This window comes from Erinaceus europaeus, chromosome 3 (genome assembly GCF_950295315.1).
Source record: "Erinaceus europaeus chromosome 3, mEriEur2.1, whole genome shotgun sequence".
NCBI lineage: Eukaryota > Metazoa > Chordata > Mammalia > Eulipotyphla > Erinaceidae > Erinaceus > Erinaceus europaeus.
Window position 1 is genome coordinate 141688786 of NC_080164.1, and position 22680 is coordinate 141711465.

Genomic DNA, 22680 nt, shown 5'->3' on the forward strand with positions numbered 1-22680 from the left:
ATCATATACCCTGTCATCATCTTCCTCAAACTAGTATGTGTACCTGGTCCAGATTTTAACATAAACAATGTGATCAAAATCTGTCCATGGCATTTTCTGAGTATGAAATCTCCTAGCAAACCAAATATGGTAAAGTCTCCTGGCACAAGACTTTCACTGTGTCTAACAGCAACGTTGCTCTGAATCCTTTGGTATCTTAGGAAGCCTATAAAGTAATGATGTAACTGCATAAAGGCACGAAAAGAACAGTGGCGAGTTCCTTCTCTTTCACAGGTATCTCCTCTCAGTAAGGAAGATGCTGGAGAATATGAGTGCCACGCATCCAATTCCCTAGGACAGGCTTCAGCATCAGCAAACATTACAGTAGTAGATTCACTGCATGAAATACCAGTGAGAAAAGGTAGGTTATCGATATTGCACAAACATCTAAAAATGACTACTGCTTGTGTTTAATAAAATAGAACCAGTTAATGAAACTCTGTAATGTTAAGAATACACAAGGGCATATGTATGACATCAGAATGTAGAGCACATAGCTCCAAAAAAACTTTTAAATGGGTGATAGAATGCTACTCATAACTTAAAATACTTTCCTTTGTCTTAAGTTTAAGGAGAAAATCTCAAACTTGACCAGAATGGCTTGTATTTCCTATAACTTTTGATCTATATAGCACTTCTCCTAGGTGTTGTGACTGCTACACTAAAAGGAAATGATTGTTGGTAATTCTTGTTCTTCTCTCCTTGAGTTTGCACAAGAAAAAAAAAAAGACAGGAAGGAGAGTATATTGGCACGTACCCAATTGTTCTGCCTCCATCCACCTTCCCTGTCTAAAAGCTTCCCACTAGCACTCATCCTGGTGGTTTCAGAACAATGCTACTTTACATGTATATAGTTCTGTTATACTGATGTCAGAATTGGCTTTCCCTAGAGCTAAAAATCAGAACAAAATTCATCAGCATTTGTCAAACCATTCTATTATGTGGATCACTCAGCAACAGGAAGGAAAGGAAGGAAAGAGGGAGAGAAGAAGTTTCAGTAAAGTCTAGTCGAATTCCCTTGAGCCAAGGTGTGTAAATCCAGCAGATGAAACAGAAGTGTCAAAGCATGTGTTTGAGTCTCAGCTCAACTACTAATTATTCTTCCACTACCAACTTGAAATGAAAGCTTAATGACAATGTTTCTTGGCTTTTGAACAATGTGCTTTCCCAGTTCTATCAGGTCCATCTCTTAAGCACAGACTATGAAGCAAATCACAGTCCACATCTAATATCATGTATAGCCCAACTTCCAAATAGGAGTGTATCTTACCATTTGAAATTGAACATTTTTGTTTACGTGGGAACACTGCACTACCTAAGAAATAGAAAATTAACCACATCCATTTGCCTTCTTTTTTATGACAGGCTGAGATCAATCTTTAAGTCTGAAGAATATATTAATCTGCATAGCTGAAAGCAGTCATGGATAACGACAACTCCTGGAATTACCTAATGATTTGTTTCTTTTCATCCAACCCTCTAACACTTAGTTATAGTCACTGTCTTTACATACAGAAATACAAAATAAAGGTAACACATCAATCCTATCTACAAAAATTTATTGTCTATTTACAGAAGAAAAGCATGCGTATCATTAAACCAAACAAATAAACTTTTTTTTCTCACAATGGAGTACACTGTCATAATTTGGTTTAAAAGTCCTATCATAGAAACAAGACACAATGGGTATTTACAAATATTTTGTGACCCTTTAAAAAGAGCTAAACACTCATCATTCGAGGTGCAATACTCATAGACATAAGTTCCTGAAACAGCAGCTTGCATGCGTAAGGCATTCGAACCAAAGAAATCTAGAAAGGAGAAAAAAAAAAAAAAAAGCAATCAGTAATGCTGTACTGAACTGACCCCACTTCTTCACCCCCGAGAAAGGTGAAGACTTGCACTGTACTACAAAAACTGAGTGGACCGATACTTTGGTTGATGATTCTTTCTAAAGGCTTTAGTGTTTCTTTCTGCTAGGCATAATTTACATCTTCCTCAACTGACAGATTTATGGTGCAGGGGAGATAGCATACTGGCCATGCAAGAAGACTCTTGTGCCTGAGGCTCTGAGATGTCAGGTTCAGTCCCCTGAACACCACAAGTCAGAGCTGAGCAGTGATAGAAAGGGCAGCAGAGGGTGGGGGTACATAGCATAATATTATGCAAAGAGACACTCATGCCTGAGGCTCCAAAGTCCCAGGTTCAATCCCCTGCACCGCCATAAACCAGAGCTGAGCAGAGCTCTGGTTTGAAGGGAAAAAAAAAAAAAAAAAAGACTGGAAACTAAGAATCTTCTAGAGGTATACTTTCCAAAATTGTGAAAACACCGATGTGTTTCGTCATACTAAATCTAACTGACTAGAGCAACAAGAATCAACCAGCAATAAGGTATGCATACCTGGGTCTTATTACGGCAGCCCCTGCATTCGTATGTATGAGTTCTGGTGTTAGCAATAGCCATTATTCCACAAAGATTGCAAACATGAACTTGATATGGATCTGATGCTTCAAATAACCTCTCCCTTAAAAACTGAGCTGCTCCATGGGCAATTTGACAGTCTCGTTCCATTTCTCCAAATCGTAGGCCACCATCACTATTAAGGAGAAATTACTTTAACTTAATCTCGTATTATATAAAGACCACCTTGATTAATGGCAAAGGTACAGAATGTTAATAGTAAAGAAAGAAAACTAGGCACTGATTTTTATACCTCAGCATTCTCGGTACATGGTGAGTAGTTATCTACCAAACGCTTAGTCTACTTCCCCAAAGTGGAATAATTAAATTAGTACAGCATGCAATCTTCCTTGTCATGCTATCATTTAACTTATCAAAATTCAACTCTATACTTAAGAGAATATACAAGCCTGTCTGAAAAAAGCAGCTTGTCTGTGAATGAGTCTCCCAAAAATCAAGCTTAAAATGATAAGTGCATTTGGTGAAAGTAATGTGAAGAACAGGTGAACGAATGAATAGACAGGCTTTGCCAGTATGGAAGTAAAATAAAAACAAATTTTAAGTATCTGCTGATAATTATTACAAAGTAACCTTCCTATTGCCTAAGAAGTGGCACAGTGGTAGAACTCTAGACTTATAAGCATGAGGTCTTGAGTTCAAATCCCAAGACAACATATGCCAGAGTGAGACTCTGGGATTCTCTTTCTTGTGAAACAAAATATGTTTTAGAAATTGAATTTCCAAGCACAAACTTTTAAAACCTCTAGTATTATTAGTTGGATAGTTTTTCAATAATTACAGACTTTCTGATGACACTGGGTTGTGATATACTCTCATGTGCCTTTTTTTAAACATGGTGAAATGTGTCAGCATTTGGAAATCTGCATAATTCGGTGAGCCAGTATTTTCTGAGGGATCAATTCTGATGGTTAACATTATACAAGAGTAAAAACACTTTCAAGATACAAGTCCATGGATTTAAAATATTGTAAAGGATTCACTGGTAAGGTTTCAGATTCTACATCAAGCTTTTTTTTTTTTTTTTAAAACAAAAAGAACCACATATATTTTTTGGTTTTTTATTTGATAGGACAGAAACTGAGAGGGGAAGGAGGCAGAGAGGGACACCTACAGTACTGTTCATCACTCATGAAGCTTCCTGTTTGCAGGTGGGCACCAGAGGGTCAAACCTGGGTTTTTGTGTGTGGTAACATGCATGCTCAACCAAGTATGTCACTGCCTTTTTTCTTAAAATTGATCTTTAAGAAAAAATAAACATCATTTTGGTGTTCCATCAAAAGGTATTCATAATCGCCTGAAAAGAGTATTAAAATATTCTTCTCTTTAATAAAACTTAATTCTGGTGAAGTCAGATTTCCCTCATATACTGAGAGTATAAAAAAATAAAATAGAGGGAGTTGGGCAGTAGTGCAGTGAGTTAAGCACAGGTGGCACAAAGCGCAAGGACTGGCGTAAGCATCCTGGTTCAAGCCCCGGTTCCAGCCCCCGGCTCCCCACCTGAAGGGGTTCACTTCACAAGTGGTGAAGTAGGTCTGCAGGTGTCTAGCTTTCTCTCCCCCTCTGTCTTCCCCTCCTCTCTCTATTTCTCTCTGTCCTAACAACGACTACAATAAAACAACAATGGCAAAAAAGGGAAATAAATAAATATTTAAAAAAATAAAATAAAATAGAGGGAGTCAGGCAGTAGTGCAATGGGTTAAGCGCAAGTGGCACAAAGCACAAGGACTGGCTTAAGGATCCTGGTTCGAGCCCCTGGCTCCCCACCTGCTGGTGTCTATCTTTCTCTCCCCCTCTTTCCCTCTTCTCTCCATTTCTCTCCATCCTATCCAATAATGATGACATCAATAACAACAGCAATAATAACTACAACAATAAAACAATAAGGGCAACAAAAGGGAATAAACAAATAATAAAAAATAATAAAATAGTGGCTTGAAATCAGAAACAGATACAGCAGGTTCTTGAATACCATTTCACAGGAGCTCCAGTGACTCAACTGGTTAGTGCATGATACTTTTAGGTTCCAGAAATCTATCAGTAGTGTTGAGAGGACTTAATTCAGTTATCTCCTAGGAAGCCAATTCATTAAAGAGATTTTCAAAAAGGAAACCCAATATCGCTAACCTTTAAACTTAGTTTGAAAATACACTTATTTTTTGGGCAGGGGTAGATAGCATAATGGTTATGCAAATAGACTCTCATGTCTGAGGCTCCAAAGTCCCAGGTTCAATCCCTTGCACCACCATAAGCCAGAGCTGAGCAGTGCTCTGGTAAAAAAGAAAAGAAAAGAAAAAATACACTTATTTTTCAATAAAAATTTTCAGTGCAATGGACATACTAGTGATAATAAATCAATGTCAAATCTTACTCAGTTTTAATTTATAAAAAAAAAAACAACTCTGGAGCCTAGGAAACAAGAAATCTGAGTTGTTTTTTTTCTTTTCCTTTCTGTCCACCAGGTTAACAATGGTGGGGGCTCAACTGCAACACTCCAGGTGCCATCTTCTCTTACTGGTTTGGTAAAGCTTGAGAAAGACAGAGACAGGCCAGCTGGTGGCACACCTGGTTAAGCGCACATAGCACTAAACGCAAGGACCCACTCAAGGATCAGGGTTTGAGCCCTCAGCTCCTCACCTACAGGAGGGGATGTTTCACAAGCAGTGAAGCAGGTCTACAAGTGTCTGTCTGTCTCTATCCCTATTCCCCAGCCCTGCCCCAACCCCCCCCCCCCAAAAAAAAAAAAACTGGGAAAAATGGCCTTCAGGAGCAATGGATTCATAGTGCTGGCTCTGAGCCCTAGCAGTAACCCTGGAGGCAAAAGAGGAACAAAATGAAAAGGAAAGAAAAAAAGAAAGACAGAGACAGACAGAGGAGAAAACACCAGAAGGACTGCTCCACCATATATGTGCTCTACTGGGTACAACACCACTTGGCCCTAGAACTGCTATTCTATAAATACATGCAGAAATATTTGTAGAAGAAATACAATGAAGTGCAAAGCAGAGCTCACTGGATAAGGTGTGTTTTAGTGTTTAAGTACCAGCACCACATGAGAGTGTCACAGCACTCATGATGGTTCTGGTTCTATGGTTTATCTCTCTCACTGAAACTCTCCCTTTTTCTATCTGGGAAAAAGAAGTGGCCTAGGAATAGTAAAATAAAATTGCACATGTATGACTGGTCCTGGCTCCACAAAGAAAAAGAGATTGTATGTCCAGTTTGGGGGACATGGGAGGAAGAGAAAAATACAACAGGAAGTTCCATGAGTTGTTAAGTACTTAAGTGGGACAACAGGCATACTAAAAAAGTTTTCATTTTGGGGCTAGGTGGTGGCATAGCTGGTTAAGCACACACCATAGTGTGCAAAGACCCAGGTTTAAGCCCCTGGTCCCCACTAGCAGGGGAAGCTTTATGAGTGGTGAAGCAGGGCTGCAGGTGTCGGTCTGTCTCTCTACCTCACTCCTCTCAATTTCCTTCTGTCTCTATCCAATAATAAATAAATTAAAAGTTTTCATTTTGATAAGCTAATTAACAGCCTGGGAGGTGGCACAGTGGGTGAAGGGTCAGGCACTCAAGTATAAGGTTCTGAGTTCAATCCCTAGAAATATATACTAAAATGATGCTCTAGTTCTCTTAATCTTTCTCCATAATAAATCAATCTTTTAAAAAGCCTAGTTAATAATTTCCTGAAAAGCTAATTAATAGCAATAACAATGATGAAGCTGTCTTACCGAGATCTACCCTCCATTGGCTGTCTGTTAAGGATTTGAATAGGTCCCCTGGCGCGAGAATGAATCTTATCATCCACCATATGCTTCAAACGCTGGTAATAAGTAGGACCAATAAAGATTTGTGATGTGATTTTTCGGCCAGTGAATCCATTGTACAGGACCTGGAACAAATTTTGAAACAAGACTTTAAACAAGTTCAAATAATGTATGTGCATATGTAGTTGTGATTCATTTACATAAAAATCAAAACAGGAAGGAAACTAATCTACGCTATTAAAAGACATCAAGAGAGTGGTTACTGTGGAGTAGGGTTGGGAAAATACTAATACGCAATGGGGTATTTAAGCATTAAAAGGTTCTGGTCATTTTCTTTGCGATCTGGTAGCTGGTTACACAGATGGTTACACTATGTGAACGCTCATCAAGCTGTACACTTAGGATTTTTATGTGCTATGATGTATTATACTTCAATACAAGATTCACCTTTTTTAAATGAAACTATCAACATACAAAAGACTACATATAACAAATGACTAGGAGCACACATACCTCATTTCCTCTAAGATGGTAGCCATAATCAGATAAAAGATTAGAAATCTTCTGCACATTAACAGCATCATTAAATGGAGTGGCATCACCAATTTCACCCTTGTTAGCTGACACCTTTAAATAAAATAAAAGTGGTCTTTAGGGAATGGCTTCTTGTGTTTCCCCTTAGATATCTAAAAAAGAGATTTAATTACAACTTTTATAATGGCAAGATTTTGAATTTAAAAGTATGTCGTAGAAAAGTCAAGTGCTGAGCAGGATTAGATAGCATAATGGTTATGTAAACAGAGCCTCATGCCTGAGGCTCCAAAGTTCCAGGTTCAATCTCCTGCACCATAAGACAGCATTGAGCAGTGCTCTGGTAAAAAAAAAAAAAAAAGAGAGAGAGAGAGAAAAGAAAAAAAAGACTTCAAACTATATATATATATGGGTCAGGTGTCATTAAGATTCATTTTATTAGTACATTACACAAAATATTTGTAAAAAGGTAATTCATCCAAAACATAAAAATTCAACTATAAGGCTTCAACTAGGAAGCTACCCATGGGACTGGATACAAAAGTAATGAGATTTCTATACTCCTGTGGACCAAGGAAAATGACATTTTTAAAAAAATTTTTATTTGATAGGGCAGGGAAAATGACATTTAAAAAAATATTTACTTATTCCCTTTTGTTGTCCTTGTTTTATTGTTGTAATTATTATTGTTGTTATTGATGTCGTTGTTGTTGGATAGGACAGAGAAATGGAGAGAGCAGGGGAAGACAGAGAGGGCGAAAGAAAGACACCTGCAGACCTGCTTCACCACTTGTGAAGCAACTCCCCTGCAGGTGGGGAGCTGGGAACTCGAACTGGGATCCTTACGCCAGTCCTTGCGCTTTGCGCCACATGTGCTTACTCCACTGTGCTACTGCCCAATTCCCCGGAAAATAACATTTTAATGCCCTACACTAAGCCACAAAAATTCTGACAGTCGTTAAGTCTGGGAGGGATAAAGTCATCATCATTACCAATTTAAAAACAAGAAAGTGGTTGTGATCCAGGAGGTGGCACAGTTACTAAGGCACTAGACTCTCAAGCATAAGGTCCCGAGTTTGATCCCCGGCAGCACATGTACCAGAATGATGGCTAGCTGGTTCTTTCTCTCCTCCTATCTGTCTCTAAATAAATAAATAAATAAATAAATAAATAAATAAATAAATAAATAAATAAATAAATTCTTTAAAAAAAAAACCTTCCCACCTGCAGGGGAGTAACTTCACAAGTGGTGAAGCAGGTCTGCAGGTGTCTTTCTCTTCCCTTCCTCTCTCCATTTCTCTCTGTCCTATCCAACAACATCAATAACAACAACAACTAAAAACAAGGGCAACAAAAGGGAAAATAAATAAATATACTAAAAAAATTTTTTTTAAAAAACCAATAAAGTGGGCGGAAGGTAGATAGCATAGTGGTTATGCAAAGAGACTCCAAAGTCCCACGTTCAATCCCCTGCACCACCATAAGCCACAGCTGAGCAGTGCTCTGGTAAAAGTAAATAAATTAATTAATTAATAAAGTAATAAACTACAATTTTTTTTCCAAAAAATATGTGATTCAGATACGAGAGCTCTAAAAAAAAAAAAAAGATATGAGAGCTCTATTGTCATTTTGGAAGAAACATCTATTTGGAACCTACTTTTTTTTTTTTCTTTTTTATTTTTGGAGCCTACCTTAAAAAAAAATCACTTACCTTCCCTTGGAGGCACTCAATCAAGTGACCAATAGTCATACGAGAAGGAATGGCATGGGGATTTATGATGATATCAGGTGTGATTCCTTCACAAGTGAAAGGCATATCCTAGAAAAACAAATTTGAACTATTCTGAGTCCTAAATTCTGTTCAATATAGCATGTTGTTATGTATCTCTATCTCATTTTCTTGTCAACAGGATCTTGCTGGGGATTGCATCTGTGTGATTCCACCACTCCCAGGGAACTCTTTTTGTTGCTGTTGTTGTTTTATGTTTCTTCTATATTCTTTTTTCCACATAAAAGGTGACAAACACCACAGCACTACTCCACTACTTGTGAAGTCCCTAGTCCCTTGTTCCCATGTGGTGGCCAGGGTCTTGAATCTGGGACCTCTCATATGGCAAAGTATGTATTACGGAGTGAACTACCTCCCACCCTCCTCATACACTTAATCAATACTAAAACTAAAAAGTTAAAACACCTCCAGCCTCTTTAAAGTTAAAGCAAAGTTTTGATTTAACAAAATGCTCAGCAAAACTTTGAATTAGGGATAAGGAAAATAAAAAATACCTACCTCTTGTCTATATTGAATACCACAAGTACCCTTCTGACCATGTCGACTAGCAAATTTGTCTCCAATCTGTGGGATTCTAACAGAGCGTACCTGAATTCATATAAAAATAAATTAGTTAAGTAAGAGATCTGGTTTACTTTCTGTAAAAAGAGGTAATATAAGTTATACTCACCCTTATTTTACAAAATTTGTATCCTTCCTGGTTGAGAGTTACCATGACCTGATCCACAATGCCTGTTTCACTAGTTCTAAGAAATGTGCTACAGTCTCTCTTAGTATAGCGTCTATTAGTGCTCTCCAATTCATCTTCATTTTCAGGCAGGGTGACCGTTTTGCCAATAATAACATCATCTCCTGATACACGAACCCCAGGAGCAATCAAACCATCATCATCCAGCTTGTCATAAATGGCATGTCTCATACCTGCCAGAAAAGAAACAATTTTCTGAAATGATACTACCATACAGAAAATTATTTTAAAAGCCATAATCCTCAAGAAAGATTAAAAACCTAATTTGAGGGAGTTGGGCGGTAACACAGCTGGTTAAGCACGGGTGGCACAAAGTGCAAGGACTGGCATAAGTATCCCGGTTCGAGCCCCCAGCTCCTCACCTGCAGGGGAGTTGCTTCACAGGCGATGAAGCAGGTCTGTAGGTGTCTACCTTTTCTCTTCCCTCTCTGTCTCACCTCCTCTCTCCATTTCTCTCTGTCCTATCCAACAACAACGGCATCAGTAACAACAATAACTACAGCAATAAAACAAGGGCAACAAAAGGGAATAAAGAAATAATATTTTTTTTTTAAAAAAAAACCTAATGTGAATCAGTTTCTAGTCAGAGAGCAACTCACATGAACCTCTGACACCTTCAAACGTGTAACAATAATAGTATGTGCACTGGACTGAGCGCTGGCCAGTTCATTCTCTGTTTGCTAAGTGATTTTGGAAAATATCTACAGTCATTACACATATCTTCTCAAAACATATTTTAGCAACTTCTTATGTAATCACTTCACTTCACTACTACATAGAACTAACTATCCATAGAAGAAATAGTAGTGAATAGGATGATCACTAAAGAAAACATATTTTATTTCATATAATACTGTTAGAAGTTAAGACTGTAGCAGAGTAGCTCAGTTCCCTGGAACAGACATAAAAATCATTGTTTTATTATTAATTTTTTTTTTTACACACTTTAACACAAATGTGGTCCAGGAGGTGGTGCAGTGAATAAAGTATCGAACTCTCAAGCATGAGGTCCTGAGTTCAATCCTTGGCAGCACATGTACCAGAGTGATGTCTGGTTCTTTCTTTCTCTCCTCCTATCTTTCTCATTAATAAATAAAATCTTTTTTTAAAAAAAAAATTAACACAAGTAACTTATTAAATAAGTGAGAATAATAACTAGGAAAATTTTTCTACAAAAAGTTCTATGTGTGGCCCAGTAGGTAGCACAGTGGATAAAGCACTGGATTCTCAACCATGAGGTCCCAAGTTCGATCCCCAGCAGCACATGTACCAGGAGTCATGTCTGGTTCTTTCTCTCCTCCTATCTTTCTCATGAATAAATAAATTATTTAAAAAAAGAAATTCTATGTATCCTTTTTTAAAAAATTTTCTTTAATCCCTTTTTTAAAACTTTTATTATCTTTATTTATTAGATAGTCAGAAATTGAAAGGGAAGAGGGAGATAGAGAGGGAGAGAGACAGAAGAACACCTTTAGCCCTGCGTCACCACTCATGAAGCTGTCCCCCTGCAGGTGGGGACCAGGGGCTTGAATCTGGGCCCTTGCGCACTGTAATGTGTGCGCTTAACAAAATGCACCACCGCCTGACCCGTATCCTTCATTTTTTTGTTAAATGTATACAATGCCGTTAGTAAAATATGATCACATCAAAATGTTCACAGGAGGGAGAGTTCTCATACAGATGCATAACTGAGGACAGTACAGAAAACAAGTAAGATGGGGTTAATGTGTATATCATGGAATACGATTTAATTTCCTACATATCCTCATTTCAGCACCTGCCAAATATAAACCTACTTCTACATGTATAGATTTTTGTCTAGACATAATTTTCTTAAATATGAGCTCTAAGAATGACATAAGATAATCCCACATGGCAAAAGTGAGAGGAGCAACAGAATCCAGAAGAATTACTTATGGAAGTCATGGTAAATTAATTTAGGATTCCATAATTTACCCCATATAGCTCAGTGGTACAAAGCATGATCCATATGTACTAAACCCTGGTTCTGATCCCTGGAACTATTGCCCTGAGAGCGCCAGAAAACAATTCTGAATTTTATACTTTAATTGTATCACTTACCCTGGCATGTTTCTCGTGTAGGTTTCTCAAAAACTTCTTCTTGATCAAATCCTTTTTTAGACTCCTGCTCTTTGTAGGATCGATAAAAAACAGATCTAAAAAATATAATGTCATAAATGTAACCTGTCTTCCTTTAGTAACATGGTCAGACATACAGTTTTTACTTAATTGATATTTGGGAAACAACTGAAACCATAAATCTGGAATAGAAGTGAACATTATTAAGAGTCAAAGTTAAACTTAAATGCCTACATGTACCATTTGATCTATAAAAGTAACATAGCTGTAACTGTATATGAGAACACAAAGAATTTAAAGTCACTGAGTCCAATCTCCCACTCAAAACAATAATCCTTTCCATAATATTTCTCAGGGATAGTTACTCATTATCTGTTTGAGTTTCTAGTTCTATACTATAATATTCACCTTTATTTTAGTGCTAGCTTCTGAAAACTACACAGAAAAAAAAAACACCCAACTTGCTAAACTTCAATTTTTTAATGAATCAAGTATGTCAATAAAATAATCACATTAAACATAACTTTTAAAAAGCCACTATCATTTATTAATTTATTTCCTTTTCTTGCCCTTGTTGTTTTGTTGTTGTTGTTATTGATGTCATCATTGTTGGATAGGACAGAGAGAAATGGAGCGCGGAGGGGAAGACAGAGAAGGGGAGAGAAAGACACCTGCAGACCTGCTTCACTGCTTGTGAAGCAACTCCCCTGCAGGTGAGGAGCTGGGGGCTTGAACTGGGATCCTTACAGCAGTCCTTGTGCTTTGCGCCACCTGCGCTTAACCTACTGCACTACAGCCTGACTCCTGACACTATCATTTTTTAAAATTTTTTATTTATTTATTTTCCTTTTTGTTGCCCTTGTTGTCTTTTCTTTTATTGTTGTTATTGATGTCGTCATTATTAGATAGGACAGAGAAATGGAGAGAGATGGGGAAGACAGAGAGGGGGAGAGAAAGATAAGACACCTGCAGACCTGTTTCACAGCCTGTGAGGCGACTCCCCTGCAGGTGGGGAACCGGGGGCTCGATCCGGTATCCTTAACGCAAGTCCTTGCACTTCTCACAGCATGCACTTAACCCACTGCGCTACCGCCCGACTCCTGCCACTGCCATTTTAACACGTTATTTGTGGCTCCTAAGATTATAAGTTCCATTTCTTTAGATTATTTCTCTATGATTCACATACAAATATGGTATATAGCAGCTTACTCCTCAAAAAGACCCAAAACAATGCCATGGGGAAAAAAATCTATTGTACAAGAAATAATGTCTTACGGTGTTTGTGACTTTCAACCCCAGGCTTTCTGCTTTATAGAGTGGATCACTACTTTCACATTAAACACTATACAGTATACAATAGTATCTGCCTCCTAGAGAGCTACAAAGCTTCAGGAATGGATGAAAAAAGATTACCATAACGTAATCTACCTGTTGTCAGGTTAAAATTTATTCCAGTCATTTTCCAAAACCAACAGAAAGTATAGACATATACAAGTCACAAGTATTTCTATAGAATGTTGTGTTTAATTTATAAGTAGCTCACCGGAAGAAACCTCGGTCTACAGCTGAACGGTTCATGATAACAGAGTCTTCTTGATTATAGCCAGTATATGATGCAATGGCCACAATTGAGTTGATACCTGCAGTGAGTTCATTTAAGAGCATTCATTAAAGCATCTAGAAAACAAAAACTGTCTTTTGCTGAAATTAGTTTTATCACACATGCCACAAATATCCTTACCATGATACTGCAAAGTATGCTCTTCAAATAGTGAACTATAAGATAACATTACTGATGACTTAATGTTTTATATAAACAAATCTCAAAAGTATGCAACCCAATATATCCATTTTTACACTCAGTGGTTTGGGGAGGCACTTTTAAAATGAGGTAACTGTGGTCTGGGAGGTGGCACAGTGGATAAAACACTAGACTCTCAAGCATAAGGTCCTGAGTTCAATCCTAGTAGCACTTGTAACAGAGTAATGTCTGGTTCTTTCTCTCATCCTATCTTTCTCATTAACAAATAAATATTTTTAAACAATAAATAAAATGAGCTAATTATCATATTTAAAAAGTGCCTCCCTAAACCAAGTTTCATGATTCTCACTGTAAACTTATACCATTAACAACCATTATCCTGGGGCAGGGATAGATAGCATAATGGTTATGCAAAGAGACTCTCAAGCCTGAGGCTCCAAAGTCCCAGGTTCAATCCCCCACACCATAAGCCAGAGTTGATCAGAGCTCTAATATTAAAAAATATATATATATTCTTACTACTAGAAAGAGCTCATGTATGTGGAAATGTTATGCATATACAAACTATTGTATTTTACTGTCAACTGTAAACCATTAATCCAATAAATTTAAAAAAAGAAAGAGCGAGCTCAGGAAATAAATTATCCATGACCCCAAAGAAATAAGCATTTGGCTCAATTGAGTTCCACTTCTTTGTCTCCTGAGTTTTGGTTTTAAGCTATACATAAAATAATGAGAGACCAGAATAAGGAACTGGCCAGGAAGAAAGACAGTATAGTGGTTATGCAAAGCAACTCTCATGCCTGAGGCTCCAAAGTCCCAGGTTCAATCTCCGTATCACCATAAGCCAGAGCTATGCAATGCTCTAGCAAAAATTGGCCGGGGGGGGGGGGCAGGCCACAGGAGAGGGGGAAGGAGGAAGCATTTTCTAATTTCAAATGCAATCCTTCACTCCTTCACTTATACTAACCATAAAGAATCTGTATTATCTAAATGTTGAGGAAAACTCAGCATTGCAAGGGCAGCCCAAAAATATGAGCATACTGTAGATAGCCTAACCAGTTTTGTTTTGCTAGGCTAGAGTAACCCCTTGTGGAGGACTCTGAAAATAATTCTAACCTGTGAGAATCAAAGCATTAGCTTCCCTAATACAGTTAAGATGTCAAAACCACTACCAACAAGGCAGACCTTACTAAATAAATAAGAACTATTAACCATAGTAAAAGCCAAAACCCTATTAATAAGACAATTATGCCAAAGAGCAATACCAACTTCTTTGAAACTTAATGCTAAATATGCTTCAGACTTCTCTGTACCATTTTATTTATCACCCAATCTTCCTTGTAAAGTTCATTCTGAACAACTACCAGATGGCTTTTGCTGATATGTAAAAGGTAGATATAAAGCACATGAACTTGAAAAATAGTAATAGTAAATAAAAATTTTTAAAAATTCTGTCAGTCAGACTTAGTGAGAATTATAGTGGTTGGGGAGAGTAACAAAACCTTAGTGGTATAAAACCACACCCTTGCAGGGGCCAGGTGGTAGCGCACCTGGTTGAGTGCACATGTTACAATGTGCAAGGACCCGAGTTCAAGTCCCCGGTCCCCACCTGCAGGGGGAAAGCTTTGCAAGTGGTGAAGCAGTGATGCAGGTATCTCTCTGTCTCACTCCCTCTCTATCACCTCCTTCCCTCTCAATTTCTGGCTGTCTCTATCCAATAAATAAATACAGGTAAAATAAAATACCCTTGCAATTTATTGTTTATTTTAAATTTTTTCATTTTTATTTTTTTTAAAGACTTTTATTTATTAATGAGAAACATAGGAAGAGAGAAACAGCCAGACTCACTCTGGTACATGTGCTGCCAGGGATTGAACTCAGGACCTCATGCTTGAGAGTCCGATGCTTTAGCCACTGAGCCACCTCCTGGACCACTATTTAAAAAAATTTTTTTAACTTTTTTTTTTTTTTTAACCAAAGCACTGCTCAGCTCTGGTTTATGGTGGTATGAGGGACTGAACCTGGGACTTTGGAGCCTGAAGCATGAGAGTCTCTTAACATAACGATTATGCTATATACCACTGCAACCCCCTTGTAATTATTAGTTATTTTATTTTATTTAAAAATGTCTATGTATATTTACTTATTTATTTTTGAATAAAGATAAATGTTGAGGGGGAAAGAGAAAGAGAAATGGATCTGCAGCACTGCTTCAGCACTCATGAAGCTTCCCCTCCTGCAAGTGGGGAGCAAGGTTCTGAAAACTAGATCTTGTACTCATGTGTGTGTGTACTCAATCAGCTGCACCACTACCTGGCCCCACCCTTGTAGTCTTAAAAATCTTGTAAGCCATTATTAAATCATTAACCAAAAAAAAATTTTTTTTTCCTAAGAAAGAAAACCTCAGGAGCCAGGTGATGGCATACCTGGTTAAGTGCACATATTACAACGTGCAAGGACCCAGGTTCAAGTCCCTGGCCCCCACCTACAAGGGGAAAGCTTCAGGAGTGGTGAAGCAGGGCTACAGGTGTCTCTCTCTGTCCCCCTCCCTTTCTATCTCCCTCATCCCTCTCAATTTCTCTGTCTCTGTCCAATCTCAATTTCTCTGTCTCTGTCCAATAATAAATAAAGAATACTTAAAAATAGCTTTAAAAAAAAGAAGAAACTTCATCCTACAAATTCCTGATCTTATTCCTCAACAGCTACCTCTCAAACTCCACTCTCATACTAATTTCTTTTCACACTGCTAAAAGGTCCATCTCTGTCTTTACCCTCATTCTAAATCTTTCCCTAAGCATTTCATGGTAATCTGTGATCATCAATATATCCGAAACCTCATACCTCTAGTCAAGACCTTCCCAACTAAGAAAATAAATTCTCAAGATTTTCCAGCAGCAACTCAAACCATTATATTTTAGCTAATATGATCATATTATATCTTTCTTTTGATATGATTCCATTATTATTACTAGTACCTTACCAACCACAGGAAACAACAAAATTTTCAATAACTTTCTTCCTTCTCTTCATTCCACATCCAGTCGTTATGTATAATCAAAAGGTCTCTCATTCATTTGTCATATTTATAAGACAATACCATATCTCACTTAGACCATTCCAAAAATCCTAAATTATCTCCCTGCCAATACCATATCTGATTCTAATCTGCCTCTTATATAATTACCAAAATATAAAAAAAATACATTCCTAGCAATACTTCTCCCTTGTTCAAAAAAGGGTGGATGGTTCATCATTCTCAAGTAAAATTCACCATCCTCTCCATACTAGGAGATGAAGTTTCACTCCTTAGCACTTTGACTCCAGTCATACTGCTGACCCTCCTATGTATGTAGGCCTCTGCTCAAACCATCACTTAAACTCAAAGCACCCTTCACCAACTTGACTCCAGTCTAAAACACTACTCCTCCGTGAAATGGGGTCTAGATCTCTAATAGGATGAAACTGCTTTCTTCCTTCTTTTGTGCTTCCAAAGGACTTTCCACCTTTTGATTTATGTTCATGTTTACCAGATTGTAAATCCTGTATGATCTGAGACTACACTGTAAGCATTTTTTTATTATCTTTATTTATTGGATAGAGACAGCCAGAAATTGAGAGGAGGGGAAAATAGAGAGACACCTGCAGCCCTGCTTCAGCACTCGCAAAGCTCTCCCCCTGCAGGTGGGGACCAGGGGCTTGAATCTGGGTCCTTGTACACTGTAATATGTGCGTTCAACCAGGTGCGCCACCACCTGGCCCCTGTAAGCATTTTATTAAGTCATCCAAACCTACAGAAAAATGCTTAAGCACGTAGGGCCAGTGAAACAGTTCATCTGGATAGTGTACTGATTTGTTGTGTATTTCAGGGTCAAGCCTACCATGTTGAAGGACACTTTGGTGCTGTGATCTCTTTAAGTCTTTCTCTGCCTCTGTCTTAAAAAAAAAAAAAAAACAACAAAACCGAACATACCTGCTGGCAGTTCTCTAAATCGCAGATACTCCATAGAGCGTGTTGTCACAAGTGGTTTTTGAGGATAATAAAGAACGTGGGCCAATGTATCCATACGAACATGGAAGTTGGTGATATAAACTCCCATAGCCTGCTTACCCATAGCAGACTGATAAGTGTTTCTGGGGGACTACAGAAAGAAATGAAAAATCTAATCAGTAAAAACCGAATTACCTCTAAAGGCATAAACTTTAAATGATGTCACATTAATTAGAAATATCAGGTTGTCAGAAAACTCATGTGGTATTTTTGCATAGAAAAATACATCGGGGCAGGAGTAGAAAACATAATGGTTATGCAAAGAGACTCTCATGCTTGAGGCTCCAAAGTCCCAGGCTCAATCCCCCAAACCACCATCAGCCAGAGCTGAATGGTGCTCTGGCAGAAAAGAAAAATATGTCAGGTGGTCGGGGAAGTGGTGCAGTGGATAAAGCGTTGGACTCTCAAGCTTGAGGTCCTGAGTTCAATTCCGAGCAGCACATGTACCAGAGTGAGATCTGTTTTTTTTCCTTCTCTCTCCTCCTATCTTTTTTTTTTTTTCCCTCCACGGTTATTGCAGGGCTCAGTGCCTGTACCATGAATCCACCGCTCCTAGAGGCCATTTTTCCCCCTTTTTGTTGCCCTTGCTGTTGTAGCCTCGTTGTGGTTATTATTATTGCCATTGTTAATGTTGTTAATTGTTGGATAGGACAGAGAGAAATGGAGAGAGGAGGGGAAGACAGAGAAGGGGAGAGAAAGATAGACACCTGCAGACCTGCTTCACCGCCTGTGAAGCGACTCCCCTGCAGGTGGGGAGCCAGGGGCTCAAACCGGGATCCTTACGCCGGTCCCTGCGCTTTGCGCCACATGCGCTTAACCCACTGCGCCACCGCCCAACCCCCTATTTTTCTTATTAATAAATAAATATTTTTAAAAAGAAAAGCACGTCAGGATTTTTCCAACATCCCAATATTTCTGGGATAAAATTAGTAAGACACTTATTTTATCAAATTTATTTTTCAATTTATTCCTAAAAAATAAATAATCATTTGGAATCGTCAATTATAGCTCATAACAATGAAATACGGCCTGGGGAGTGAGCATAATGGTCATGCAAAATACTTGAGGCACCAAAGGTAAAGAAAGATTCAATCCCCAATGCCACCTTAAACCAGAGCCGTTCTAGAGTGGGAGGGTTGAGGGGGGTGAAACAGAAGAACATGTCAATACTTATTTTGTAGGAGTTGTCTTCTCAAGTAAAAGGCTGTTGTGAAAGAAGAGATAACAGACTCATTTCTAACTTTATTCTACATTTTCAATTCTGCACAAGCCAGATAAGTTTCTACTAACCTGGTTATGATCAGGAAAGGGAATAATAGATGCACAAACACCAAGAATCATTGATGGATGAATTTCACAGTGAGTATATGTGGAACAATAAGCTACTTCTTTTTCCTGTAAATCATCTGGAGTCATGGCAAGCATCACTGTTTCTTCTTCAAGAGTATCAATATATTCAACTACCCCACTGGCCACAAGGTCCTGCCAACTAAAAAAAAGAATGCAATTAATTTCTTCATTTCTTAGAATATTTTAGCTTGGCTTCCTCTTTGAAAGAAAGAATATTCCTTCTGGGGCCTGGTAGTGGCCCACCACCTGGTTAAGTGCATGTATTACCATACACAAAAACATGGGTTCAAGCACCCAGTCCACACCTGCAAGGGGAAAACTTCACAAGTGATGAAGCAATGTTCCATGTATCTGTCTCTTTTCTCCCTCTTTCTCCCTCCCTCCCTCCCCCGCTCTCTCCCTCCCTCCCTCCCTCAATTTCTATTAGATAAAGTTAAAAAAAAAAAAAAGAAAGGAAGAAAGAAAGAAAAGAATATTCTTCCTACAATGGACTAGTCTATAACAGCTGGTTCAGGGATACAGAAAGGAGGAAAGGTAAATTACCAGGGAGATGGGGACCTAACTCCCCATGTTGGAAGATTATGGTTTGGTTGAGAGTGAAATATACTGATATTTTATGTATTTCATGAGCAAGAGAGGTGTCAGAGAACTTGTATGGCATATGCAATGTCAGAAATCAAACATAGGGCATCAGGCATACAGGTCTTATGTTTTAAGCCACTGAATCATCTCACTTCCTGTTTTGCTTTTTTTTTTTAATATTTATTTATTTATTCCCTTTTGTTGCCCTGGTTGTTTTATTGTTGTAGTTATTGATGTTGTCGTTGGATAGGACAGAGAGAAATGGAGAGAGGAAAAGACAGAGAGAGGGAGAGAAAGCTAGATACCTGCAGACCTGCTTCACGGCTTGTGAAGCGACTCCCCTGCAGGTGGGGAGCCAGAGGCTTGAACTGGGATCCTTACACTGGTCCTTGCACTTTGCAACATGTGTGCCTAACCCGCTGCACTACCACCTGACTCCCATTTTGCTTTTGTTTTAAAGAAACTATATTTGTGGGAATAGGGGCTAAGCACATAAATACACAGAATAAGGTCTGGGAAAATAGTTAAAATTACTATAGTAGACTTTTTTTTTTAAGTTAGTTCACCTTTTCATTGAATGTATTATACCATTTACATTATATATTGCATATATTATTCGTAACATATCATTTATATTATATTTTAACATATCACATAAGATTTTAATCTTAAATGAAACTCAAGTTCCTTGTACATGAAACACTAAACAGTACACATTAAAATAAATTAATTTTAAGGAATATTAATTACATCTCAATTTCTTTAAATTCATACATTTTCTTCACTAAGTGTCCTTACCTGTAGTTATTATATTCTCTTTCTTTTAACTGGTCAATATGCCTCTTCTTCAAAAGTAGTTTCTGTTTTTCTACAATCAGAAGTGGTCTACAAATACGGCCTGCATCAGTATAGATCCGAATCTCCCTCTCTCGAATATCTCTGATCATAGAAACCTATATACAAAAACACAAAACAGTAACACAAACTTTTCTGTATCATAAGCTAAAATACAGCAAAAAAAAAGATTTCTGCAACAACCAATAGTTTTTAAAAAATGGATTATTTTTAGGTTATTATTTCTAGGTTATTTCTAGGTTATTATTGTTCAGTATGCTAAAAACTTTAGTGCAGGGTAGAAAAACATGCAGCAGTAATGCACAGGACTTGCATGTGAGAATTTACAGATTTAATCTCTAGCACCACCAACAGCCTAAAGCTGAACAGTGTTCTGGTAAGAAAAGGAAAAATAAAAGGGGAGAGGGAACTTTAGCATTATTTAAATGTTTATGTATGAAGAAGAAAATTTAACCTGGTAATATAATTACTGCAGAGGTATCTAGTAATAACATCATGCAAAACTATGGAGTACAGAGCACAAATATTTCAGATTAAGGGAATGGGCCAATGGAAAGGTAAAGAGGTCTAACAGAGCATGACAGGAGGAGGGAAGTGTCTCAGGGGTTAAATGCAGGACTTGGCATGCATGATGCTCCAGTTCTATTCCTGGCACCACATACACCAGAACAATGCCCTGCTCTCCAGTATCTCTCTCATATGAAATATTTATAGGCACCCAACCCAATGAACTATCTCTCTGGAGCAACAAAGTTCTTGATAAAAAGAAAAGGGCAAATTTAGTTTTGGGCTTTCTCGTAGCTCTTGTCTGCTCATGAGTGAAACTTGTTTCTACCTTCAAACTGTAAATACACCTGAGTGAAAACTCAAGAACCTACCTTCTAGAGTAAAGTTGAAAGTAACCAAAGTCTCAGCATTAGTAGGAACAAAGGATGTCAGCTATAGGCTTTCATGTACTGCAGTGTGCCCCTGTACCCACTTCCACTAGACTGACGCCATGGTATAACAAGGAGACTCAAAACACCTGCATCATAACCCTTAATACAACAGACTAAAAGCAAAAGCCCCGTTTGAGGGAGCAATGTAAACTCATAATAGAGTTTAACTTTTCTTTTTTTTTAAAATAAAATCCAGCCTAGTCTCAAAGCATTTCAACATCCACCTGCATGTAACAATATATTAGAATTTTTACCACATTTTAGGACAGAATCTCTGAATTCAGATAAAGGCTAAAAGAGAGGTAACTATTCCCTTTCTAAAAGAATTATCAGCTCTACAAAAAGATGTTCCTCTTTAAAAATATAATTTGGGATGGTGGAGACAGCATAGTCATTATGCAAAAAAAATATGTTCAAGCCTAAGGCTCCAAACATGCAATTTGATTTCTAAAACATAATTTAAAATTTTATTCCAATTTTATCAGCATGTATCTAGGCATTAAAAAATTATCAGCTACTTAGATTAAGTCAAAATATCTCCCAGATTTTTTTTTTGCTATCTACTCTACAATTTAAGAGAAAACATTTTAAGAAGGATACCAATGTAAATAAAATTCACTATTCTTATGCCTTGCTAAAAGTCCCATAGATCATGCTCTTCAAGATTCTTACTTCAGACACAATGATGTCCATCTGGCGCCTCAATTTCCTTAGAGTGTTCATAAGCTGCTCCGGATCTTTATGTATTCCAACCCAGCAGCCATTAACAAAAATCTTGGTTGCACTGAAATGAAAACCCAGAACATTTTGCAGTTAGTAATTCTCTATTAAACTATAACCATAGGTTAGTACTTTCTTTAAATGCATCTACACATACTCGGCAATAGCTGCAGGAGAAATTTCTTCTAAATTTTCCATACTCCACTCTTCTAAAAATTCCAGAATTGGAGAAGGTTGAGATCCAACTGAAATATAAGCCATCAGGGCCAAATTCTTCACAAGTCCTACAGCATGGCCCTAGGGATAAACAAAGTATTACACTGATTTGTCTTGTCTATCAAAATCCTAGATAACTGCATAAAAATCTTACTTTTAAAAGTAACTATACACTACATAACCACTGGCAACTTTGTGTTCTGAACATAAATTCTAGTATATTACCTCCGGCGTCTCAGCAGGACACACCATTCCCCACAAAGTATTATGCAACTGTCTTGGTTTTGCTAGCTTGCCATCTCTCCCAATAGGAGAATTTAAACGACGCAGGTGGGAAAGAGTAGATGCAAACGTCAGGCGGTTTAATACCTAGAAAATAGCAAATCTTTTTAAATTGGGGTATTTGTTACACTATTACATATCTGGTAAATACTAGGATGAGGTAACATTTTATCTATATTATTTCAAGATTTTTATTTTCATTTATTAATGAGAGAAAGGGAGACTGACAGGAGAACCAGAACATCACTCTAGCATGTGATGCCAGGGATTGAAATTAGAACCTTATGATGGTAAATCCAACACGTCATGCACTATACCATTTCCTGGGCTTCACACAAAATTATTTTTTACACACAATCCACTAAATATCAAACTGTCCCCAACTCTTCCTTCTCCATCTTTTCCCTGAATAATCTTCTTCATTCCATTTTCATTGCCTATGATGGACATATGGCAAACAGGTGAAAC

General features: G+C 37.7%; 2 protein-coding genes across 2 annotated transcripts in view; one reads left to right on the forward strand and one right to left on the reverse strand.

The window, feature by feature from the left end:
- IGFBP7 (insulin like growth factor binding protein 7) overlaps nucleotides 1–1667 on the forward strand; it is an 87361-nt gene extending 85694 nt beyond the window's left edge. Inside the window, exons 4-5 of the mRNA XM_016188490.2 lie at nucleotides 274–400; nucleotides 1405–1667. Coding sequence (XP_016043976.1) covers nucleotides 274–400; nucleotides 1405–1409 — 132 coding nt within the window. The 3' untranslated portion in view covers nucleotides 1410–1667. The remainder of the gene's footprint in view (nucleotides 1–273; nucleotides 401–1404) is intronic.
- Nucleotides 1582–22680, reverse strand: part of POLR2B (RNA polymerase II subunit B) — a 50337-nt gene continuing 29238 nt past the window's right edge. The window contains exons 11-25 of the mRNA XM_007523860.3: nucleotides 22156–22299; nucleotides 21872–22011; nucleotides 21667–21778; nucleotides 20000–20154; nucleotides 18560–18758; nucleotides 17192–17360; nucleotides 13000–13096; nucleotides 11439–11533; nucleotides 9279–9529; nucleotides 9107–9196; nucleotides 8531–8638; nucleotides 6802–6915; nucleotides 6253–6413; nucleotides 2441–2636; nucleotides 1582–1850 (exon numbers count right to left, since the gene is read on the reverse strand). Coding sequence (XP_007523922.2) covers nucleotides 1761–1850; nucleotides 2441–2636; nucleotides 6253–6413; nucleotides 6802–6915; nucleotides 8531–8638; nucleotides 9107–9196; nucleotides 9279–9529; nucleotides 11439–11533; nucleotides 13000–13096; nucleotides 17192–17360; nucleotides 18560–18758; nucleotides 20000–20154; nucleotides 21667–21778; nucleotides 21872–22011; nucleotides 22156–22299 — 2121 coding nt within the window. The 3' untranslated portion in view covers nucleotides 1582–1760. The remainder of the gene's footprint in view (nucleotides 1851–2440; nucleotides 2637–6252; nucleotides 6414–6801; nucleotides 6916–8530; nucleotides 8639–9106; nucleotides 9197–9278; nucleotides 9530–11438; nucleotides 11534–12999; nucleotides 13097–17191; nucleotides 17361–18559; nucleotides 18759–19999; nucleotides 20155–21666; nucleotides 21779–21871; nucleotides 22012–22155; nucleotides 22300–22680) is intronic.